The sequence below is a fragment of the Notolabrus celidotus genome, chromosome 10, assembly GCF_009762535.1.
Source record: "Notolabrus celidotus isolate fNotCel1 chromosome 10, fNotCel1.pri, whole genome shotgun sequence".
NCBI lineage: Eukaryota > Metazoa > Chordata > Actinopteri > Labriformes > Labridae > Notolabrus > Notolabrus celidotus.
The window spans coordinates 7,374,549-7,400,215 of NC_048281.1; the positions used below are offsets into that span (position 1 = coordinate 7,374,549).

Consider the following 25,667-nt stretch of genomic DNA (forward strand, 5'->3'; position numbering starts at 1 on the left):
TAAACTGAAATAAATATTTATTATACTTCAAATACAAACAGAACCACCCTTCTTCGTCATCTTTAGAGTGTCAGTACAAAGAGATTTAAGTATGACTTTGTGAGGTTGGTGTGAAACAGTGCAGTAAATCATTAACAGTGTTTTGTTTTCCTTTACTTTCTATAGGTGCGAGTTGGGTGGGCTTCAGCATATATGACAAAATAATGAGTTCCAGAAAGTGGAAAAATTCACAGAAATGTATTTACACAGTCAAGTATGGATTTATGTGTGCAGAATGTTTCATATGGAAAATCTCCTTATACACACAACATTTGATGAATTGTTTATCAATTGCTTTGAAGGTAACATTTGCTTAATATGACGCAGTCTACATTTAAATCAAGTTTGAATCTCCAGTGAGAAGTTTGTAGGTGGAAATAAAACAGTCTGATGCCTCAACATGACTTACAAGAAACAGACGAGACTATCAGTGACAGGACTGATTCATTCTATGTTGGGATTAAAAGTGCCTGAAACAAAAGCTGGAGGGATAATTGTCATTAATAGCAAGTTGCTATATTTTTTAGTATTTATTTTTCAGGCAAATTAAACTTTGGACGGTTGAAAATAAAATGGGTGGATAATTACAAGTGAATCAAAAAGTTAATTTGTATATTTTTTATAGAAGTTACCAAAAATCAGTGCAAGAAGAACGCTTTTGGCTACAAGAAAATTTGATTTTTTTTTTTTACTTAAGTTAAATATTAATAACTTTGACTATTTTAGTAGGTGACAATTGTTATTGACAGCTTTTCACTGGCCAACTCTGTTTAGAAATATTTAGAAGATAGATAACAACTTTATATTCCTACATAAGGCTGCCAGCATCAACACCTTAGTTGTGATGCCATTAAAGTCTGAACATGAATGCGTTTTTTTTTTTTTTAAATGCTTGCTGTTTTGTCCCTCTCTGATTGCCGTAGTTAAGCTGCCGCAGCTCTTTCCTGCTTCCTGCTGCTGTCATGTAAAATCTCAACACTGCCCTTTTGAATGGCACATTTCACTGTAAAAACTTCCAGACGCCTCAGTTAACAAGGATTATTTGAAAGCCTTATTCCTAAAGTTTTTTATTTTTAAGTACATTTTTCCTTCTCTGCATTGAAATGATTGGCTTCAAGTTATATTACTCATCTCAGTATTCCTCTGGGTAAACTGCCTTTAATTTCTTGAATATCATTTAGACAACACCAGTTCAGTCAAAGTTTATACGGTGCTATTATACTGCTTCAGTAATGACCATTAATCTATTGTATCACAAAGAATCACACTTAACAAAACAGCAGGTGTCGATGTGTAGGCATCCAGCTTCGTTAGCCAAATAGTTGCCGATCTCAGCAGGTAAATCGTACTTCTTTTTAAGTTAGTTAGTCGCGCTGAAAAAAACGGTCATAACTATAAGAACATAATGTGTTGGGAAATTCTGCAGTCATCTGACAACACTGCAGCTCATAGCTCAACGCTGCTGGGCATCTATGTTTCCCAGGTGGTGAGTTTAAAACACAGAATCGGCATGAAGAGTGTGGTAACGATGGGCGGTGCTATTAACATAATGAGAGTAAAGAGTGGGGGGTCTTGGACCTGTCCACATTGATGAAAGTATGTCTGATGGACCCCCAAGAAGACCTTGTCTACCAAAAATCCTTCAACGCTGCACCAAGAATTAATGGTCCTGTCGTCCACACAGAGCTTCAGTTTGTTGTAGATGCTGCAGAGGAAGAGAGCAAGACAGAAATGGCATGAAATGCTTCCTGCAGTCAAGAGGATTTCACAACATATTAGATATCAGGGTTGGGGTCAGATTATGCTAATTTGACATTTTTAGCATGTTGCAAGCCAGGGCACTTTCACCATGAAACTGGTCTTTATTATGAGCTTGAGATACTTAAAAACTGACTTTCTTTGGCACATGAATAACAAACAATTAAACATTTAATATGAAATGTGTGTGGCCAACGGCTCCATGGTGCCATCCTCAGTATTTCCCAAGTGTAGCCCCCGCTGGATGTTATTCTTGAAAGGATAATTAAACTTACACCAACATTAATGTTTGGGTTAGACTTCTTTCAAATTTGCTCATTTAAAAGATGAAGTTTTCCCCATCTGCAGCAGTAGATAGTCTGGCTTCTGAATGGGTTCGCTGTTCAGTTTCTCAACAAAGGGGCTGAGCTGACTGTCACGTCCTGTGGATAATATAGTCACTACTGACACGTATCACACACAACCCTCCTTCAGCAAATCGAAACTGTCCTTCTAACTTTTACAGAAATTGGACGCCATTTGTTTCATGTCTAGATCTACACATATACAAACCTCCTGAATGTTAGAAAAAGGTCTGGCAGAGGTGGACAAAGCAACGCCAGGTGAATTGGTTGCTTTCAGTGGGTCTTGTTTGGTAAGGCCTGGTTTGGAAAGTGGTTATAAAGAAAAGTATGATTTGAAGTTCATTAAAAAAAGAGCACTAACGCGAAGGAACGTCTTTATATGATTATGCCTAACCATTTGGAGATCACACGAAACGTGCCAAAAATATCTAGCCTTGGCGACTCCAAGCTTTTTATGAAGGTAGAAATCACCCACTGATGTTGTGGAGAAGGCTTGAATTTCACTGTTAAGTTTTGACATGTCACGTCCTCTGGGTGGAGAAGCAACCAAAGCTTCACTAAAGCAACATAAATCACATGAGCAGTTGTCACTGCTCACAAGGTTTAAGGGTGGAAAACATCCACTGAGAGCCGCTGAGCATGCAGGACTCAATGTGATGATGGACACTCCATCGTAGTACACTATTTGATCTGAAAGGTAGCTCAGCCCCAAACCATACTAACAGTAAAATATGTATTATTATAGCCATAATTAGTTCTACTGCAGTCTACTGAAGGTTACACAGCACGAGCAAAAGTCTCCACTAACAACAGCTGTCTGGAAATTTAAGCTCGGGAGCAACACTAGTGTTTTTATCATCACGAGTTGAATAATTAGCTCTAAATGTCGCCAGGAAACATGAAAGTAACTGACTTTCCCATGATGATAGATCATATATCTTCACTGCAAACCCAATAAAAAGACGTAATGTGCAACTATATCCAGCTTAGTCATGTGATTTATGTCCCTGGACTCTACAACGTTGAGCTCTGGGAGTACTTGTCTGCTTATCTCAAACAACTTATCGTGTAAGTGGAGATGTCTACATCAGGCTTTTCAGCCTTAATTTATTACATTTTGGGGTCCAAATGACAATTATTTACACAAAGTTTTGGAAAGCCTGAGCAGGCTGCTTTGGCCAGCAAGACAGGCTGTAATGGTTACGATGGCTACAACCTAATAGATTGTATTTGCATGGCCTTCGTCATAGCCACCACACTCCATTGACCAAGATGTCATTTAGTATTCTGTAATGCGTCCCGTCGTGTACCGGAGTTGCTGATCTATTGACCAGTTTGTTTTTATGCGTTTTACTGGATATTGCTGCTTTTGTAAATGGAGCCTGGTAGCATTAAGAGAGTGAGGTTAAAGAGGTGTCTGGTTACAAACTAATGTTTGGTTTGTCTCTGTGAGAAGAAGACACTCAGAAAACAATGAAGGTCTGTCAGTTGGAAACACAAGCTCTTTAAACTGACCAACATTGATCAAGAGCATTTGACTGGAAATATAGTTCACCCATTAAAACCCACTGGCGCCAGAAGGTTGACGCAATCTGCAGTATTTCCTACACCCACTTTCCAAACACTTTGTCCTTTGCACCCTTTAGTTCAGAGCTTATATGTTTAAACTACCGATGTATCTAAAATTACAGTTACTGCAGAAAGATGTGAAAACAATGAAAGGGTAAATTACCCTTTGACTTCAGGCCATGGGCAGCTGTCCCGATAACCTCTTGCCTCCATGCTCCTGTTGAAGTCTGACAGGCAGTTGGCCATATTGCTATCAAACATGAGCTGGTCACATGGTAGGACGGGTAATTTTGCAGCTATTCCTGGAGAAAACAGAAAGTATAAACCTCAAGTACACAGTTATCATGAACATAGACATACTTACTTCTGAGATATCTTTTTTTAATGCTAATTCAATAAGCCCATGGTCAAGGGATGATCTTGTCCTCTACATAATGCAAAAACTCAAAACTAAGTGAGTGTTGTCTGATCTCTAGTTACAAAAAATATGTCTACAAGACTAAATAATAAATAAAGTCAACCTTTCTTACACCATTTGCAAATTGTTTACTTATTACAATCAACTCAGGTCTTCCTTTTAGTTTTTAAAAACTAGGCATAAGTTGTTGATCTGGTCTTGTCAGGTGAATGTGGCTTATATCAAGTCTGATAAGTCTAATAACGTTTCTAGAAATAAGACAACAACACTTGCTTACACCCCTTTTTTATCCTTCAAGACGCATACAACAAAATACTTCACCTTTTAAAGCTTCCATTCTATCTCTCCCTTGTTTTCCCAAAGCTCGGTTCTTTATTGACATTGAAACACAAGGGCAGATTTTTTGTTTTCTCTCTGGGGAGTGTGCCCAAAGTGTAGAGAAGAAGCTGCATTTCCTAACATGGAACAGAATCGGAGTGGTTTATTTTTAGGTGTCAGTATTGAGGGCAAATGATGAGTTCAAATTCTACCAAAACCAAAACAACATGGCAGACAAACGGTCAACTTTTCATCTTTTTGGGGCATCGCTTTAGCTTTGCAGTCAAATCGCTCACCCTATGTACTGAGGCGACAGTCCTCAGAGGGGACGGCATTGGTGTCATTCCCACCCACGGCCCCTTTGGTGCATGTCATTCCCCTCTCTTTCCTCCCTGTTTCCCTCTCTATCCACTGTCTTATCCTTTGAATAAAGGCACAAAATCCCCCAAGCAAACAATAAAAGGAGACATTAATTTGCATTGTATAAGGAATAACTCATTATGTTCAATAATTTTAACTGCTTACAAACTTGTTGAGTTCTACAGTGACCTTCTTAAAGCTCTGAACCTATCATTTACCTGTCCAGATGAAGGGAAGTGCCAGAAAGTATGCAGTCGGCACCATCTTTAAAAAGAAAAAAAATCACATATGAGATTTAATTTCATAATACTGTTAGAAAAAACAATGATTTTGTCACAGGTTGGAGTGCTTTCACAGAGAACTGTATCAGTTATTGTGAACAAAGATTGCAAACAAGCTGGTCGACATGCATACACAATAAAAATAAGATCAATGGTCATCTCTCTGCTGGAGTCAGTGTCAGTCAACAAAATCTAATGTTACAAATGTCTCATTCTGTGAGATCTGTCATGCAGACACACTTTCCCCTCTTAACAAATCCATTTATATTTGATTATATGAATAACTTAATCACAGAGGCATTACAAGACCTCTTTACAAACAATATTTGAAACATTATTTGATTAACATTTAGACTGACAGACAAAAAGTGGATAGAGTGTTTAGTCTCTGATTCTGATACTCGTAATGTACGCTAACACTAATGAAAGTCTGCTCCTCATACAGGCTCTGCACGTGTTGAACTCCTGCTTCACATTTAGAAAAGAAAGAGATATAACGCTCTGTGCAAAGCAGAAGTGATGGCCATCTGTGTCCTGGACATTCCCTTAAATTAATGAATTCATCTCGGGGGAGACTCTGAAAACAGATGTTACGATGGGAAGCAGCCAGAGGAGGATTCTTTCTGGAAATACGCACAAATGTTGCTTGTTGTATTACAAAGAAACACTGTACTGTATACTGTAAATTCAAAGCATCTAAAATTGGTAACTTAATCACAGATCCATATGACAAAACCGGACTGATATAATCACACACACAAGATGGAATCAATCTTTTTTTAATATATTTTACCCTGATAAAACAACACTTGTAGTTACTTCATTCCATAAATGTAAACATGGCTCGTTTTAACTGTTCAAAGCCAAACTCATAACTAAGATATTGTTCTTTATAAACACATACCCCAGCTTTTGCGCTGCTATTTGAAGAATGTTTATTCCCTTTTGTATTCCTGGTGAACGCCTCAGATCAGAGCCCGTGCTGAAGATGCTTCAAATCGAAAACCAGCCAACAAACAGATGCACAACTGGCCGCAAAAAGCCTCTGTGTGATCTACTGTGCTTTCTTATCAGTGCTACTGAGAGCTAATTGGATTGTGCAACACAAGTGGACAGCCTGCTTCCTTTCCCAGGCTGAGGAGAGCTGTTCCCATGCTACCCACAGACTACTACCCATGTTCTACTCACACAACCCCCCAGAGACCTGCAAACTGAAGGAGGCCTCAAAGTAAAAAAGCAGAACCTCACAGATAGAGTTCATTTCATCAAGTTATTTTAAGTCATGTGATGGATCTTACAGCACTGATACATCATATGACTGGCATTTTGGGACTATGATAATAAAGAACAAAAACATTTTCAGCGATTTTAATTCTGGGGCCGACTAGCGAATGTGGTGATGTTAAATTTTTTAGTCAACGGAAAGCAAACATTTCTTTACATTACATTTCAAGGGTAGACCAGATCAGGGATTAAAGCTCATGAGGTGGACTTTATTTTGTTTACACTCAGCAAAAGGTGAAAAAAAAAAAAAAAACTTGAACACTTTGGCACTGTTACTACAGGGCATGAAAACCTATAAACTGAGACAGATATGCACAACCATAGGTAGTACACAGTAGCGTATGGCATGTGAGAGCAAACACAAATAAACCTAAATGTTCTTCTCCATGTTCAGCATGTTCACAGCTGCTTACACATGCACATGTTTTGATGTAAAACAAGAACAGATCACACAAACTTTGTTTTGCTTTACAGTGAAAAATGAAGCTAATGAGCAACAAGCAGCAACTTCCGGTCTCAAAACATGAAGCCCATAGGGAAGTGTTAAAGCATAAACTGCAATTCATGGAGCATCCACTTGAGGCTGGCTGCAGAAACACCAGAAACCACATACACACCCATTCAAAGAAGATGATCTGTGCAGCAGAAATAAACATGTTTACAGCCTGGTTCAAAAAACAGGCGGGATCATTGTAGCTGTTGGCTAGGAGGCTCAAACCCTGCCTCTTTACCTCACTAAGTTTGGTTGAGTTCAGCATTACCAATATAGCTCTCGCTGGCGATTGGCTTCAAAACAGCGCTCAGGAACAGATGGGTGACGTCACAGATACTATGTTCATTATTTATACATTCATACATTGAAGGAGGAACTGAAAAAAGCTGCAGTTCCTCCACTGTCCACTTGAGACTGTCTCCAAAGCTCTCATTAGGGAACAAATTAAATAGCCTACCTTTATTAAAACATCAAACATGTTTGCAGCCTGCTTCAAAGAAGACTTTTTTCTTTATTCCTCAGTTCTTTATATATTACATCACAGGGGCTGATTTTTTGTAAAAAAAAAATCTATTTTCTTCTTATTAAGGGTAAGAGTTATACATAATTTGACATAATTTGCCTGACAGCTAGGTAAATTTAACTGTTTGCCGGAATGCTTAAGGCCCGCCTAAATTCCACCTCTTCACCTTATGCTAGGTTCACTGAAAGTTACGTGGCGTCAGCATTTCCAATATGACGACAATTAATGTTGAGCTTCGAAACTTCAACTTCAGAAACCAATGAGTGACATCACTGAGAGTACGTCCATGTTTATGAAGCCTCCACAGAAGCCTCCTCTGTTTCCCACTTCACACTAGAAAGCTGTTTTATTTGAATAAACTTATAAAGCTAATTTTTTGTTGTTGAAACTTTGTTGATGACAAACATGTTTCCATGTGTAGAGTGTTAGTAGATTCTGCTTTTGATGAATGAGGGCATCGATTTATTTTAAGAGACATTCAGTTCTGTTAACGGTGAAACCTTCCGAAACTATTCACCCGCTGGCATTGGGTTCATTTCTCACACACAGGCTCACAATGAGAACCTTAAGTACTGGGAGTGTCTTATGAAAAGCCATTAATATTCCTTATAATTATGATATGAAAGATATTACACACCGCAAGTCAAACACAAGAAAGCTTCTCTCGTATCCTGTTTTATTAGAAATCAGTACGAGTCCTGTCTTTGGTCTTAATCCTAGCCTCATTAGTCTCTTGTTCACTGCTGGATATCTGAATCCTCCCAAATATAGGCCTGCTTTTCACTCCTCTCCTTTGAATTATACCCATGACTGAGGAAAATGAGTGAGTGTGGAAAATGTGACCACCTTTCTGTGGTATTCCATTTGTCTCGACTAAATGACTCTCTGAAAGGCGGATCTTTCAGGAGCCCAGTTAAAATATCTCTCAGCGCTGCACTATCAGGTCGTTCCACTTTAGAGTTGAAATTAAACGGTCCAACATTGTTCTGCTAGTGCCCATTCATTTAGAGTTACCAGGCAACGCGTACACATAATATAACCCTAATGGGTTTTTGGATCTGAGAATTGTAGAGGATTGGTCGTAAGAAAACATTTCCATTTTCTTAAATTGAGGCGTAAGATACTGAGCAAACAAGAGGACACAGCAGATAGACACGGCTCTGTAAACACCGTCTGTGAAAGGCAGCGCACGTGCTGTTTGAACAGTCTCTGTCTTTACAGTAGTGGAAAGTATTTCTCAGGTAGGAACAAGAGTAGAGAGAGGAGACCATGTGCTACGGGCTGGTTATTTGTCCTAGGAAGAAGGAAACTTAAATCCCTCCCTTTGTCCAAGAAAATCTACTTACCTTTGTTTCTTTTCTGACACGTGTGTTAGAAACATGCAGCAGTCTTGTCTACGTCTACGTCTGTAAGGGTTTATAATTTAGTGTTGACTTGTGAAGGGTTTGATGTTTGTTAGAAAAAATGGACCAACAGGGTTTGTTTTTCTCAGTTGATGAATCTTTAAAGACAAAATGTAAGTATGTTAGTTACTACACCTGTATCCTGTCACTTTAGTATAAAATATGACAATAAATGTTCTTCAATAACCATTTTTCCATGATAAGACAAGACAATGAGCTAACTAAAACTACATTGCTGTATCCGTGAGGACATATTTTACACTACTAAAAAGAAAGCTCAGAGGTTAGATTGGGCACCCCATGTACAGAGGCTTTTGGCCCTGACAGCAGCTTGCCTGGGTTCAAATAGAGCAGCAACCTCCGGTCTCAAAATATGAAGCCCATGGGGAAGTGTTATAAATTGCAATTCATTGAGAATCCGCTTGAGGCTGGCTGCAGAAACACCGGAAACCACATACACACCAATTCAAAGAGGATGATCTTTGCAGTATTAGTAAACATGTTTACAGCCTGGTTAAAAAAACAGCTTGGATCTACATAGCTAATTTCTCTATCGGCACACACTGTACAGGGGGTGAATGTTTTTCTAGCGCAACAGTTCAGAAGATATTAAGATTATGAGTTTCTCCCAAATAAGGACATGACTGAGTTGACTGACAGGCGGGAACACATAGCTGTTGGCTAGGAGGCTCAAACCCCGCCTCTTTATGTCACAGTAAGGCTGTTTTCGAAATGGCCTGCTCCATACTACCTGCTAATGTAGTAGGCAGGAGGTATAGCCTACTACATACTGTGTTTGAATTTAGTATGTAGTATGACTGTCCTGTTTGATCTGTGTTGCAGTACGCTGGGCCAGACATCCCTGAATTTCCGGTTTCGGAATGCAGGAGGTAAACAACGGCCAAGCCTATAGAGAAACTGCTTCTTTAGCATCACTTATGATTAAAAAAGTTAGAAAGTGGTTTATATGGGATTTAATCATTTTCACAGCAGCTAAAAACTGAGTTCCCCCGTTAAAAAAAGAAGAGAAAAGAAAAAGCGGAACGAGCGCTGTGCATTGTGGGAAACAGTATGCAAGGCAGTCTTTCCCGAATCAGTAGACATCCGGGGAGTTTTGGCATACTGCAGATTTTGCTATTGTTCACATACTACTCAGTACATACTGAATTTTGGCCAAATCAGTACGTACTGCTAGTATAGTAGGCGGTTTGAAAACAGCCTATGTTAGGTTGAGTTCAGCATTTCCAATACGGCTCCCGCCGACAATTAGCTTCAAAACAGCACTCAGGAACAGATGGGTGACGTCTCGGATGCTACGTCCAATATTTATCCAGTCTATGGTTCAAATCCAACCTGCAGCCCTCTGCCTCCTGTCATTCCTCGCTCTCTCGTCTCAGTTTCCCATTCTATGTCGTATCCACCGAATAGAGGCATTAGAAACCCCCTGAAAAAATGTTTTTAAAGAGAGCTGGATCAGTTTAAGAGATTTATTGAGTGCATCTATTGAAGAGAATGCCTTACTAGCCTTCAGAGGTTTGAGGATGAAATTTCTTGCACTATGCCAGCTGTTTCACAGAACAAGTATCTTCCATCACCATGCAGCTGCAAACATGGGTGGGGAGGAAGTTGCACGTGCCTTTAAATGTCAGTGGGTTGGAATTTCTTTTCACATTTGAGTTTGGACCAGAAAGAAATGCATGACTTCCTTCCATAATTTTTTTTACAGGAAGACATTTTACATAGAGTGGTTATAATCAAATCTAGTTAGTTTTCTGCCAGTAATGACTAATTTCTCATCAAATGGATTCTAGGATTCATTTCATTCGTCATGAACGTGTTATAGATTTGAAAATGGGAGTTTATCCTCGAGAAATCTTTACAAATATCAGTTCAGAGTCTTTTTTGCCCTATAGTAATCCTGCTCTCTTGAAACATTATGCAAGTGGCAGAACGGGGCAAAGTAAGGGTAGACAGACCTGACAGACATTACTTCATACTCAGAGCAGCTCAGTTGAAGCATTTTATACAGTGAGCCACACTGACATCACTCTGGAGTAACCCTGCAGGGCTGGAAAACCCAAACATGCATCCTGGGGTCAGTCAAACGAGGAAATAGTTGCCTCGTGTAATGAGAATGAGAAGCTTCCTGTTGGTGCAGCGTCTCCTAAGAGGTGCACTTCGTCATATGACTGAGAGTTAATCCATCATTACATCATGTCACTACGTAATCTGCACTCACGCTCCTCAACTCCTCATTGTTACTGACAGTCAAATCCTATAATCCAAACATTTCTGTTTCAATTAATGAAAGCCAAATGAAATATTGAACATACGTTTCACTTTGAATTATACTGTGTGTCTTGTGAATTCCTTTAGACTAGAAAATACGGATGAGTGTTTAAGAATAGAAAAAGAAAGTTCTTATTCTGTGCAGCCGGTTAGAGCAGACGCTGTGAGGGCAGCTTGAAGCTTCAGAGTATAAATGAGAACACTTCAGGTTAATGGTTCCTTTGATGAAAACCATGTAGCAAAGAAGTGCAGAATGATTTCATTTCATTTGGGACAATAATTTAAAGTTGCTTTTCAACAGCAGGAACTTTCCCCAGGAATAATGGACCTTTTGAGGAACTCTGTGTTTCAACCAAGCAGCAACCTCCAGCCAGATAGCCAATTTCTCTATCGGTACACACTGTACAGGGGGTGAATTTTTTCATAACACGCCAATTTCAAAGATATTAAGATTTCGAGTTTTCCATTATGAGAGGCACAGCTGACTTGATTGACAGACAAGAACACTGTAGCTGTTAGCTAGGAGGCTCAAAGCCCGCCTCTTTACGTAACACTAGCTCGACCGCAGTTAGGTTGAGTTCAGCAATATGGCTCCCGTCAACGATTGGTTTCAAAACAGCACTTAAGAAACAGATAGGTGACGTCACGTATACTATGTCCATTATTTATACAGTCTATGGTTTCAACAGGAGGAGTCAGGGTCTAAATTTAGTTCTAGGGGAGTTGATCTATCCCCTGAAAAGCCCCTGCTTGTATTGTATGGCAGTACTTTCCAATGGTCCAGGAAGTTTGGATGGCAGGGCCGGGAATGCTGAATGTTTCTCATTGGTAGACTACAACTAGACAACTTAATTTAATAACACCTTTACATTAGTCTGCTTTGGGCAAGATAGTGTGAATGCATCTCCGTCAGCTTGCAGTGTTACAGTTTGAAGAGTGACCCTGTAAACTGGTGACCTTTAGCTGAGCGTTTTGGGTATTTTTCGGGGCCTTAGTTTCTCTGAAGTATGGAGAGTCTACAGCCGTGTATTAAAATGTTGTATACAGCTTTGTTCTTTTTTTGCATCTTATGTCAGCTTCTTTTCACCTCTTTGCTGCCTTGCATGAAATCTGTTGTTAATTCTAAAAAGGATATACCTTAGGCCCTTTTGTACTCATGGTCTGCTGATATGATCTGCTGCTAGTAACTTATTTACACTTGTTGATGTTTTTCTGACAGCATTGTTAAAGTGACACATTAACTGAGAGCGCCATCTAACGTCTGTGTACAGCAAAACTATGACATTTCGGATCTTAGTATGGGATGGATAACAAGGGGGACAAACACAGAGTTGAAGTAAAGAATCAATCAGATAAAAGAAACACTTCAGTGAGGTCAACCTCATGTCACAACTGCCCAAACTTCCAGAGGGCAAAAGTCAACGGCCGGTTATTGGAAGCTCAGGGCTGTAATCACTCGCTGCAATTCACAGCAGAGCCTATTATGTGGACCACTAAGCAAAATAGTTGGGCTGCCTTTGGAGTGTAGCATTGGCCCCCTGGCCTCCTCACCTTTAACTGAGTGTCAGCTGACATGCAAAAAATAAAGGGGCCACATCACAAACACTCAGCACTACTTTTAATATTCCCGGAGTAGAATCTGGTTTTCTGTGTTTTCTTTGTAGCTCAAATTTCTTTATAAAGGAGTATGCATGGTGCTGAGCCAGCTGTATGCATTTCAGTTTAGCACTGCAAAATAAATAACAGAGAAAGATAAGAAATCAAGCCTCTTTCTCTCTGTTGAACTTTTGTTGAACAAAATGAATTTAATAGTAGCATAAATTAGATAATAAAAATGTTATTTTTACTGACTTCTCTTTGACTTTTGGGATTCCTTATCTGACATGAAGATAAATCATAGTTGCCTATAAAAATCCTATCAGCACAAGTAAACCAGTAAACTCTTGGTTGTGTTTAATGGAGAGACTAAGCTTTGTCTCTTGGTAATATGAGAGCAGATTGGACCCTGCTGGTTGCATCACATTGTTTACCCTCACAGTGTAGCTCCTGACGTTCATGCTGTTCAATACTTCCAAGGGTCATTTTTGGCTGTGAGTTGTAAACTGCAAACTGTTAGGATGGTCATACATATGAGCCATGTGCTGCTGTTTGCATACCTTGCTTTGCCTGGAATCATCCTTGGAGATTTGGCTTTCAGATGTCCCAGCTGTACTGCAGAGCGTCTCACTGCGTGTCCCAAAGTTACAGATCTATGTATGGAGATAGTAAGGGAGCCGGGCTGCGGCTGCTGCCCGATGTGTGCTCGGCAAGAGGGTGAGTTCTGCGGGGTCTATTCTCCGAAGTGCTCCAATGGCCTGAGGTGTTACCCGAGCACGGACAGTGACTTTCCTTTGCAGCAGCTCATCCAGGGTTTTGGCCGATGTGGACAAAAAGTGGACTTAGATGTTCCAACTATTAACGGGGCTACAAATGGTGAGTAGTGAAAGAGAAAAGTTGAGGCGTTTTTCCCATGTTCCAGAGCCTCTATGGGCTAAATTAAGCTTTTAATCTTTTACATCCTTGTTTGTGTTTCACAGCGCACAACTGTACTGCTTCAGTTTGGTCTTTCTGCTCTAATCAACACTGTTTCACTATTATCTACTCACAAAAACAAAAAACAAAGACAAACAAACAAACAACTCCTATTAATTTACATCACGTGACGTCACACCCTCATGGAACTGCTCGCCTGGCGGGCAAGAAAGGCTTCATATCAAACTCCACACGTTACACGGAAATGACTGGATTCTGCATGTACGTAGATTTAAATGGTCAGTGAAGTTTTAGCAGGCTTCTCTTAATGAAAAGTCAGTCATAGTTTCTGCTGATGCAGTTTTCCAATGAAGGACCCAGCGGTTTAATCACCTTAGAGGCTAACATTACCACTAGCTTGCTACAGTGACATAATCAATAGTCCCAGTCGGCTAACTTTAGAATTGTACTTACTTGTTTAGGTGCGTCCCAAACATATGTCTGTTAAAGTTTTAGTTTGCCCAATCTGCTCCTGGATTGTTATTTTACTTATTCTTGCTTGCATTTACTGTAAAAATCTTTGAAAACAAAACACACAATTTGTGACATCTCTTTAGGCATCCTGTCAGAAACTGTAGCAGAACAACACTGCATGATAGGGCGTATGTTTTATCAATAAATGAGTCAGAGTCCTCTTCTTCATCTTCTGAGCCCTGATGCAATCAATCTGAGTCTGAGTCATCAGTGCTCGAATCCCAAGTTCAGCCACAAAGCCTTAAGTTCATGACTGGAGTCAAACTTGAGTTTCAGTCCTGAACACAACACTATCATAAAATCTTATCTACCCGGCAATTCATTTCTTTCCTCTGTAGAGGACTTGCATTTTAGCCATCTAAGTTAAGCGCCATATATGCAGTCTGTAAAAACCCTACTGTCCTGTCAAGGGACATCCTGGGCCTTCTAAGGATGTCTCACTTGTGGGGGTGTGGTCAACAGAGCACGACTTTTATTCAGTGTCCTTTGTAGTGGACAGCAGGACTAAATACATCTGTGTCCAACCAATTTCCGTACTCCAGGAAGCAGAGGGCTGAGTGAGGCTGGGAGGATTTTACCTGCACACACACACGCACTCTCACACATGCACACACATGCACACACACACACACACACACGCACATATATGCACACACACGCAATCAGTTAAAAGTTTGATTTTGGTGACCATCAAGGGTTGAGAATGCAGTTTAAAATGATATGTTAATGTTCTGATGTGTTCCCACCATGAAAGGGTTTTAATGTTCATGAGATGACCAGAAATCTTAACAGAAATAAACAAATCCATGAAATATTATGTTTACATTCTGTGACTTATCAAGACCTGATGTCCACTACAAGGGACAGATGATACAAATTAAATAAACAACACCGTTGTTTTTTGTTTTTTTTGCTTTAATATGTTTCTTTCAACCACAATACTTAAAAAAATAATATCAAAACTTTTTTCTTCTGTGTCTCAGGAGGTTAAGATATTGACCACTAATACACTCTTAAAGGTTTTATATAATCTATTTTAATTAAAGGCTGGCCCTCTGCCAAATACCTGCATACTCTAGTTGAATTAACAAACCTCTGTCAGTATTTATAGTTCGTGTAACATGTTGATTAATATGCTGTAAGTGTGCCAGCATCCCCCAGCCTGCTAGTTTTGACCTGCCATCACAGCTGGGCATGACACTTTAAAGTGCCTTCAAGTCAAGAGTTCATGCAGAAGCTGTTCACTCAGTCAAAACAATATTTTCAGTGCAAGATTCTTTTTTTATGTCATCAAAACCACATCGACATCAAAAGTCTTCTGTCAAAATAACTCTCCAAAAGATATAACCCAGAAATCCAGCAGGGACATACAAACGTCAGCCTCCTCTCTCCCACATTATGGTTATTAAGGACAAACGGTCACTATTGATTCTTGTAAATGAATGTTGACATATGCAATGTGTTTGGCAGGCAGTGGCAGTCCCACATCTGTGAGAGCAAACAAGCAGAATCCCCCCGATGAACCCATAACATGTCTGTAACCTGCGTATCCTCAGAACTCTCCAACTGGGAGCGTGTTATTTTGATAGGCTATTTTTGTGGTGCTTTTGGGAAGTGATTTAGTACGCATTTATCGAACAAAAAACTTGTCATCATAGGAACCCTTTAAAGTTATACAAACAGGTCAAACCTAGTTTCTATATCAAGATATGTTGTATCATTATGAAACTCCAGGGATATTTATTTAATTGTGACACCCTAAGATGTTTCAATGGTAGAAATTAGTGGAAACAAACCTGTTCAGGTCCCTGTAACCCTGACCTAGTTGGACTGGAATGAGCATCAGATCAGACTGTGGTTTGCCCTGAGTTCACTGTGTTATGCTTGGCTTTTTAAACAAGAGTGACTGTTGGCTATCAGATGTCAACATCTGTCTTCTCTGTACACATTAAAATTCACATTTTGGGGTCGTTTCCTGTTGCTGGTTGAGATTATATTTTCACTCCTCAATGACCACACTGCAGTGCACATGAAAGGGCACAGAAAGCTGCATTTCGTTACAGTTTTTTGGTGTGATCCTGAGTTTAAATGGTGTTTTCTCACCTGCAGAACTGAAACTGATGTAAACAGCATGGCCAAGAACAGTTTACAGACTTAAAATAATGCACTACAGCTTCGTCTGGTGTCACAAATATTCCATTACAGTTTAGTAATGGACTTTTGCAAACTTCACTTTATTAATCTTGTGATCAAACTCTGCAAACTCTGAAACTTCCTTCGATTAAACAGGGATAGCAAGTCACATGACAAGTTTAGCAGAACTTCTGCAGTTTATGTTGACATCTCTGTCCTCATTCAGCTCTCCTTCTTCTCTCAGCTTTGCAGTGAGACACCTTTAAACATTAAAGAGGCTAATGTCACAACTTTTACAATTGTTATATCCTCTCTAACGCTTCTAGTTTGAGTGAATTTGTAGAGATGAGTAGCTTAGAGATGCTCTCACCAGCTCTGCTGCTGTTGCCTGGATTAAAGGACAGGGTGTTGCTCCACTTTTCCCTATCAGAGATGGTTGGGGTCCAGTAGCTCCTCAGGCTGCTCTCACATATGTGCCCGCTAACTGTCATTATGTCCCTACTCTCAATCCAGCCTGAGACCACACTAATGATTTTACCAGTGTCAACAGGCAGAGGGGATATGAGCCTGATCCTCTAACCCTGATGATTTGATATGCGGTGTGTGACCCGCTGTTGAGCATTCATTAACATTGTTATGGGGTTTTGACCAATCAGAGTGTTACTTTGTAATAATATAGCACTAGCTAACAGCCATGCACATATAGCTGTGAGAACAAACAGGGTCAACCTTGTGATACTGAACTGATGATGTGCTACTGAGGTGCACAGCTCCTGTCAATAACGGAGATATTATTACGCAACAATATTTGGATTAAACCAAACATTTCCACATACGCTGTTACCATGCGGTGAAGGTCTGTTGAGCAATGTGTGCTTTGAGTTCAGCACGGCTCTGTTTATTTATTTTTGAAATCCTTGAAAAGCTGAAACTTGACGGCAGCAGTTCTGACATTCAAGTTTTGAAAACTTGTGACAGCTTAGCTATTTCTGAGAAAGGCCTTGTTAATAATAGTGATTAAATTAGATGTGCTGAAGTCTGAAAATAAACAGCTTGTTCCCTGTTCGTCTCAGTCTCTCTCTCTCTCTCTCTCTCTTTCTCTCTCTCTCTCTCTCTCTCTCTCTCTCTCTCTCTCTCTCTCTCTCTCTCTCTCTCTTTTCTCGTGTTGTCAGTGGACCAAGACTGGCCTTATTGTTGCCCTGCAGGTGATCCTCTGCTGAGACATGCTCCTGCTCCGTCGCTGGCTCTCTCTGGTCTTTAATTACTCTATGTAGATGTGTGTGCAGGAAAAGGTGAAACAGTGAGAGATCACTTTGGGTGGGAGCAGCATGTTGGTGCGTGCAGTTCTGAGAAAGCTCCACCTGAGGTGTTAAAAGAAAGTCCTGCCTCAGTTAACTAGTCCAAAAGCCAAGGATGTTACAAAGTCATATTTGCATTTTTATTTTAACAAGAATAATGAGACAGAGCACTGCATTACTCAAGTTTATACTGAAGTACACCTGTGCTTTATACAACCACCCATTCATTGTCACTGTAATCATTGTATCAATATTAATGCAGCAGTGTAATTATTACTTGCGTAGTCTCTAGATTAGCAATAGGAAGATTCTTTGTAATGACAACAGAACCCTCTGAAGGATGCACTGCACATCCTTTGTAAACCTGATTTACTTGACTTTTATGGGCAGTACAAGAAGCTGATGATACAACACTGATAAAATACACTTTGCAAAGTCAACATGGGGAGTCTTTAAACAAAGGTTTGTTTCAGTGTTTTGCTTTGATGAATAACACTGATAACCTCTGTACAATGGCATATAGTGTTGAGGACTTTGATAAGGGTCACATTGTGATGGCTGAATGATTGGGTCGGAGCATCTCGAAACACAGCAGTTCCTGAGGGGTGTTCCTGGTCTGCAGAGGTCAGTACCAAAAGTGGGCCAAGGAAGGAAAACCAGTGACCTGGTGACAGGCTCATGGGCAGCCAAGATTCATTTGTGTGGGAAGCGAAGGCTGACCCATGTAGTCCCATCCAACAGAAGCACAAATGGAGCGACGCCTGCGAGCTAGTTCAGGCAGACAACTCGAGCTGCAATGCCATACACGTCACATGTCCCACTCTTTTATCCATCATCCAATCCTGCCCTCTGCCTCTCAAATTGGCGGTCTATTTAAACTGGGAAAAAATCTCCCATCTCTCCCTCTGCCTGTCAACGACTCTGCTGCTGCATGCCATTGCTGATATTTTCTTCTTCCCCGCCGCCTCCCCAGCTTCCACCTGCAGGCTTCGGGGGTGTTTAGTATGTTTTGCTCATCACTCCTCAAAGTCTGCATGTAAACTTATCTGCAGGGTGTGATGAGGCCGGAGCCTGGGCGCCAAACATGAATATGTATTTGCTGCTACAATAAACAATTTAAACGTGAGTTGTCTGACTGAACTGGAGCTCAAATCGATAAAGAGGTTAGTTCTGGTTCTGATAGAAAGACATCAGAACACATGCTGCACCACTTTTTGATGCATATGGGGCTGTGTAGTGTGAACAGTCAGGGTGCCCATGTTGACCCCTGTCCAGTTGCCCAGTGCCTGAAGCACTAACAACGTGAGAACCAGATCTGGACCACTGCAATGGAAGAAAGTGGCCTGGAGGAACATGACAGTGAGTTCAAGGTGTTTTCCAATTCCTCAAATGTGAGTCCGATCAAGCATATGTGGCATGTGATGGACAAACAAGTCTGATCCATGAATGCCTCAACTCGCAACTTCCAGGACTTAAAAGATCTGCTGCTAATGTCTTGATGCTACATACTACAGCACACCTTCAGAGGTCCAGTGGAGTCCATCAGTCTAGTGATGTGTTGGCCCTTACCTTATGAGAGGTGGGCATGTATTAGGCATGTGGTCATAATGTTATCGCTGATAGGTGTATATGTACTCTCCTTTTAGCTCTGTGTTGCCCTCCACCAACCTCTTCAAAGCATCTGTTTCTTTAGATGCACGATGTTTAACTAGTTCACCGGCTAGTTTCTGATTTTGACTATCTGACTGAACCGACACAACCTTTGCTGGGTGTTTTTGGTGCTGTCTAGATTGGCAGAATAACTGATATGAACATAAGGTTATCATGTTATTTTAGAAGACAACTGTTGCACTGGACGTTTATTTTGCAGGCCAGTTAGAGTTGTTACTATTTGTCACAGACAAATTGAGAAACTGCATACAAGAAAATACAGAATAAAACACATAACTGCAAAAACAAAGGATAAAAATGTGCATTTTTTTTGTGAACTCTAAAACTGGACAGCCACTTCAAAATAGTATCAGTCCACACTATGTACATCATGGTTAAAATGTCATCAGATAAAATTCATCTTGACCTTGGAGTGCACTATTGTCTTTCAAGTCTGAATAACAGTCTCAGAGCGCCGATTGGAAACAGTTTTCCCTTTAAGCTACAAAGCCAGCGTCATTTGGTTAGGATGACACACTCGGCCACATGAAGCAGAGCAGCACCAAGAGTTGAAAGAGGGAACCAACCGTAAAAGGTTTGAAGGGAACCTCTGGCTACACAAAACCTTCTTCATCATTCGATTCCTTTTTGTCTGTTTGCCAGCTGTAAAGTGTTTGAAGTGGCCGAGGCTTGAGAGGAACCATTTACACTGACAATGGTTTGAAGTAATGTAAGGCCACTCTGGCCTGTAGAAGCACACTCAGCTTCAGTGCATAAGATAACAGGGCAAATATATTAATGCTGAGACGCTCTGGAAAGACATTACTCACTCTGTGCCATGAGAGAATTGTGTAAGCATTGCTCAAAGGCAATACTCAAAGCCAACACTCCCGACAGCTCGAGACAGGTAGTTTCTATGGCACTGAAGACAGAATCAACAACACAGTATTCAGATGACAGCTGTTGGCTAAAAAGGTGTTGTTTTTTCTCCCTGGAACATGCCGTCATGAGTTCCTATAAGTGTCTATAGAAAGTTTTAAGTGAAATAAAGGCATCTTTATGCCTGCATAACAAGCCTTTTGTTGCAACTCAGTTAACATTCCTGTTCTATAGAGAGTAGCATTTTAAAACATGTCAGTCTAATAACTAAGGAGAAGATACACTGATGAAGATTTGTCTTCAACATGTTGTCAGATGGAGCCTTGATTTCTTTTTACTTCAGTTGTCCTTGGCTGGCATTAGCTGTATCTGGTAATGGTGGTTGTTAAACTATCAACACATAATTAAAAGACTGGAGTTATCTCAATCACTGACTATACTTTTACACAATGTTCCTCACAAGGGTGTGTGCCCCCTCATGTGATCTTAATGCCAACAGGTTGGTGCCAGATTAAGTCCCCAGATTATATATTTTTCTTGATGGTGAAATAAAACATCATCATCAAGAATTTATTTGACATTCAGCACAAAATGATATTTAATTAAATTAGCAGGGTGACAATCTGCAGGCTAAGATATTTGGGTAGCAGCAGCAGCCGGGTAAGCAAGTTGACCTAGACGTCGTTCACCACAGTAACTTTAATATTTATTTATTTATTATTTAAAAGGACCATGCATAATAATTAACACTTCTGTAAATAGGCCAGAATTAGCTAAAAGGCTAGTTTACATCCGTAGTCCCTTGCCAGATGTTAAAAAGGCTCCCTAATAATATCAAGATTAAACAAAGATAACATAGAGTAAAATAAGATCAGAATAAGAAGGTAGAGGAGAAACCAAAACACAAACAAACAAACAAAAAATAGAAGAAAAGAAAAGTACAAATAGCACCATGCAATTAAAATGACTAAAAGTTACATAAGGACATGATATGACAGTCTTTGAGAAAGTGACCATGGACATAAAATACATGGAGCAAGACAATCAGGAAACAGCAATATGTCAAAGATGACATGCAGACACAACTGGACAACATTTAACAGTGCTGTACACATTTGCATCAGGCAGTGACTATCAATCATTGAACTAGCTGCATGCAATTCAAATGAGGCAACGTATACGAGCCACATTGTGATGATTTAACCACTGTGTCAGAGCATCTCCATAACTCTAGCTCTTGTGGGGTGTTCCCGTTCTGCATTGGTCAGAACCAGGAAGGAAAACTGGTGGTCTGACGACAAGGGCATGAGAGGCTTGAGTGTCAGAACACAGTGCATCACAGTCTTCACATTTAGTGCTGACCAGTCATGGTGCCCATGCATACGCCTGTCCGCCACCGAGCACATGAGTACAAGAACTGGACCAAGGAGCAGTTAAAGAAGGTGGAGGAACACAAAAAAGAGTTCAAGAAGTTGGATCCATGTACGCCCAACCGTACAACTTCCAGGACTTAAAGGATCTGCTGCTCATGTCTTTGTGCCAGATACCAGAGCACACCTTAGAAGGTCTGGAGTCCACATCTCATCAGTTAAGGGCTGTTTTAGCCTGTTTTGACCTGACATGAAGGGGTCTCCCAATATCAGGCAGAAGGTCATGATGTCATGGCTGATCAGTACATAATCCCTCCAGTGAGCTTTGGGTCTGCCCAGGGTTTCCTTTCAGATGGACATGCCTGAAAAAATATCCAATGGGAGGCACCCAGAAGACACTTATTTTGATGCTTGAACCCCCTTTGATGCAAGAAGATAGTAGCTCCTCTCCGAGCTCCTCCTGTATGTCTGAGATCTTTGAGGCTGAGCCCAGCCAGAGTTAAAAATAAACTCAATTTTGCCTCTTGTATCCACGATTTCATTCCATTGGTCACTGCCTAAAGCTCACGAGCAAATGTGAGAGTTGTAGCATAGACTGGTAAATCTAAAGCTTCGCTTCAGGCTCAACTGCTTATGTTGCAGAATGTGACTTATGTAACTCAGACTTGGAGGTGCTGACATCTTACCACTGACTGTTAAAACACAGACATAAGCCTCTAGGCATTACCAACATAATCTAACCAACTGACCTACTGTTAAACTCTCAAACCAAAGACAATAATTGAAAATTAGCGTATTCTTATAAACCAGCTAGTGCTAAAACTAATCTAAAAGCAGTGTTAGCCAGTCCCCCTTACCCTGGCTAACTCCTCCCTTTTAGTCTCTCTATCCAGTGCATATTTGTTCTCTGCAGATTAAAACCTGAACACCGTTCTCCGCTTTGTCATTACCCAGCATCCCTGCATGTAAATGTTGAAAATAACTTCATGAAATCAAACTTTCTCAAGTCATTTCTATAAATGAAAAAAGTGCTGGTGGAGAATAATTTGTAAGACATGTCTTTTGTGACGTAAATGTCACAATCACTTAGTTTTTACACCTGGCAGAGTGAACACAGAGTGAAATGCCTGTGCACACACACACTTCGGATGGTGTTGAAGCATGTGTAACAAGCTCGAGGGAATCACAGGGGGGCCTTTCCCTCTCAGGTGTGATTTACGACCTCAGAGTTTGGCTTCTCTTTTTATAGTGCTAATTACAGACATACACACATGCACTCACGAAGACACACATACACACTCACCTAGCCTCAGGCAGGTTGGTTATGTATCTAAAAGAGACCTTACTCAGCATATAAAGTCCTCTTCAGAAGAGCCTCCTCACGAGTCTGGACTGAGCAGCAATGTTAAGCTAGTCAGACTCAGGTGTTTAATTCAGCCAGACTTTGAATTTTGTCTGAGAATAAATATGTTGTTGCGTCCATGCAGAGGTAATCCCTCCATGCATTTGTGTTTTACAATCACAGTCATTAGTTGCAGGAGAGGGTTTATTTTTAGGACAAACCTTCTGCATTCATTTACTACCATTGCGTGTGTCTGCTCTGAGTTAGCTTGTTAGCCTGTATGTGTTTTGTGTCTCCTGCCATGCACAAATGATGACCATACTTTGGTGTAACAAGCAGCAGGAAGCACACTCAGAGTGACCCTGCTGCTCAGAGGAGACCTGTGTAAACTGTGCGATGAGCCCAGCGATGGGCTGGATGTAGCACTTAGCTATTTCACAGAAAAAGATCTCAGCGGCTCTCTTCACACTGTCGCCATAGTAATTACAGCCATTGCAACGCCTGACCGTCCAGCATAGAATTAGTGACATGAGGTAGGAGGGACACAGGATGCCCTGAGGACACAGCATGACTTTGTCTTCTAATTCTGGGATTGAGATGACTTGTAAAACGGCCTGTTATTAGAAAAAATGTCTGCTTTTAATAGCAGCTTTGTGATTAAAGAATAGATAAATGTAGATGAACATGTGTGTGATTATATCAGAAAGCAGCAACGATGTTGGCAATGACAGTCTAGTGAGTGTATGGGTGTGTGTAACATCTGTCCATTAACCACATACCTAAAAGACAGGACGCAGATTACTTTCAAGCTCAAAGACCTGACTCAGTACAAGCACTTCAGAGAACCTTCACCAGTATTGAACGTTACACTCTTGATTAAAACCAGAGAGTAAACCCAAAAGGTTGAATGAACTTTGAATAGGTTTTCTTTGATCGCTGTGTCTGTTTTCAAGTAAAAGAAGAGGCCAGATCTGAAGGCACAGATGCTTCAGATTAACAGCATTTCTAACTTAGTTTGTGTGTTTGTGTTTTTGGTTGTAGAGGTGCACGGGACAGAGAATCCACTCACCAAAAGACCTGCTTTAGATACTTGGTTTTGGCAGGAGTTGGCCAGGACACAAAACCAGAGGGAGCGCAAAACCAAGATGAAGACAAACCAACTGGAGGAGCCTCAAACCCCCAAAGTGCCTCGGGTAAGAACTTAACACGAAAACTATTCGTAACAATTCAAGATCACCTTCCTCACATCTTAGTACTAATATTAACTTCTAACTGTGACACTAAGTTGTAAAACTGTTGTTCTTTGATTTATTTTACTTTGGTGCAGGCTGTAGTTGTCAGGAAGAGGGGGAGTGGACATAAAGGCTGATTTATACTTCTGCGTCTCCCCTACGCAGCAGGGGCTGACGCGGACATGAGCCCCACATACTTGTGCGTCGGTGTGTCCGTGTCGCGCAGCAATTCTCCGCCGAAACACTAGAGGGCAGTGCGGTCTCTCTGATAGCCGGTCGCCTGCTTCCGTCCCCGCTACGATCTCTGTTTACTTTTCCACAGAGATTCAGAGCTTGTTATGTTAATCTACAGCTGATACATGTTGCTGTTTATCATACAGATATGATTACATGAAGAATAGAGAGGAGGAGATGAAATACACGGCCCATGTGCGGCCGATGTCCGGGATCCCGGAAGTGTTGTACATGCGTAGGCCTCGGCGTAGGTACGGGAGCTACGCGGACCCCCGACGTAGGGTACACCGTTGATTCAACACAGAAGTATAAATCAGCCTTAAGTGTGGACTGCAGGGTTTCTTAAAGTTATTCCAAAAGGAATAAAAATTGCAAGCGATCAAATGGAGAGGGGAAAACCAAAATAAAGAAGACTAAAACAAAGAGACTCCAAAACTTAAACAAAGCTTTACAATGATGAGAGAAACTAAACCACCGCTGCAGAGCAACTGACAGGAAACCAATGTATGAGGGAGACCCAGGAAAACCCTTCAACAAAACTCAAGGGCTACTAGAGATGCCTATAAGATAACCAAAGACTGGGGTAAAGACCCACCCAACTTCAACTAAACTATCTTCTTATTGACCTAAATATAGAGAGGTTTTGTTGTGCTTAGGCAAACTACACAATGCAGAGATCACAGAAGAGCTCCTCTCACTAACTCTGAAGGTGAGTTAATGAGTTACACAGGGAACTGGAGACCAGGAGTATAAATAAACTTCCAACACTTGCTCCAGATCAGGGACAATCAGACACACACACACACACACACACACACACACACACACACACACACACACACACACACACGCACACACACACACCTGACCCTGCACTGTGATGATCAGCTCACCAAACTCAGAGGCCCAATCTCAATGTCCACCCTCAAACACCCTTGAGGCGCATTACCGCTAAGTGCGTGAGGGTTTAGGGCTGTCCCACTCAAGTCTTCAAGTGTGTGAGGGATCTTTGGCAGACTTTTTGAGCCCGTAAGTGGGCATTTTTACAGACTTAGGCTGTTTTCAAAACCTCCTCCTACTTTGCCAAAATTCTGTTTGTAGTATACAGTAGGGAACAAGAGAAAAATCTGCAGCGAGCCAAAACTCCCCTGATGCCTTACTGATTTGGGAAAATTTCACAGTATGCATCAGACCAGTCTCCCTTGCGTACTGTTTCCCACAATACACAGCATTGTTCCGCTTTTTCATTTTTCTTCTTATTGACGGGGGAACTCAGTTTTTAGGTACTGTGAAAATGATTAAATTCCACATAAACCACTTCTTAACTTTTTAAATCATAAGTGATGGTAAAGAAGCCGTTTCTCTATCAGCTTGGCCGTTGTTTACTTCACAAAGTAACTTACTT

General features: G+C 40.8%; 2 protein-coding genes across 3 annotated transcripts in view; one reads left to right on the top strand and one right to left on the bottom strand.

The window, feature by feature from the left end:
• Positions 1–13,314, bottom strand: LOC117819830 (receptor activity-modifying protein 1-like). 2 transcript variants are annotated; one of them, XM_034693310.1, is made up of 4 exons: positions 13,236–13,314; positions 5,025–5,070; positions 3,874–4,012; positions 1–1,744 (listed from the first exon to the last, which is right to left on the bottom strand). In XM_034693310.1, the coding sequence occupies exons 2-4, from the start codon at positions 5,068–5,070 to the stop codon at positions 1,510–1,512; spliced, it is 420 nt and encodes a 139-aa protein (XP_034549201.1). In that variant the 5' UTR covers positions 13,236–13,314; the 3' UTR covers positions 1–1,509. The 2 variants fall into 2 exon arrangements, with proteins under 2 accessions (XP_034549201.1, XP_034549200.1); XM_034693309.1 differs by lacking the exon at positions 13,236–13,314 and adding an exon at positions 5,992–6,135.
• Positions 13,197–25,667, top strand: part of igfbp2b (insulin-like growth factor binding protein 2b) — a 24,016-nt gene continuing 11,545 nt past the window's right edge. Inside the window, exons 1-2 of the mRNA XM_034693997.1 lie at positions 13,197–13,551; positions 23,838–23,989. Of these exons, the coding sequence (XP_034549888.1) occupies positions 13,197–13,551; positions 23,838–23,989 (507 nt within the window). The remainder of the gene's footprint in view (positions 13,552–23,837; positions 23,990–25,667) is intronic.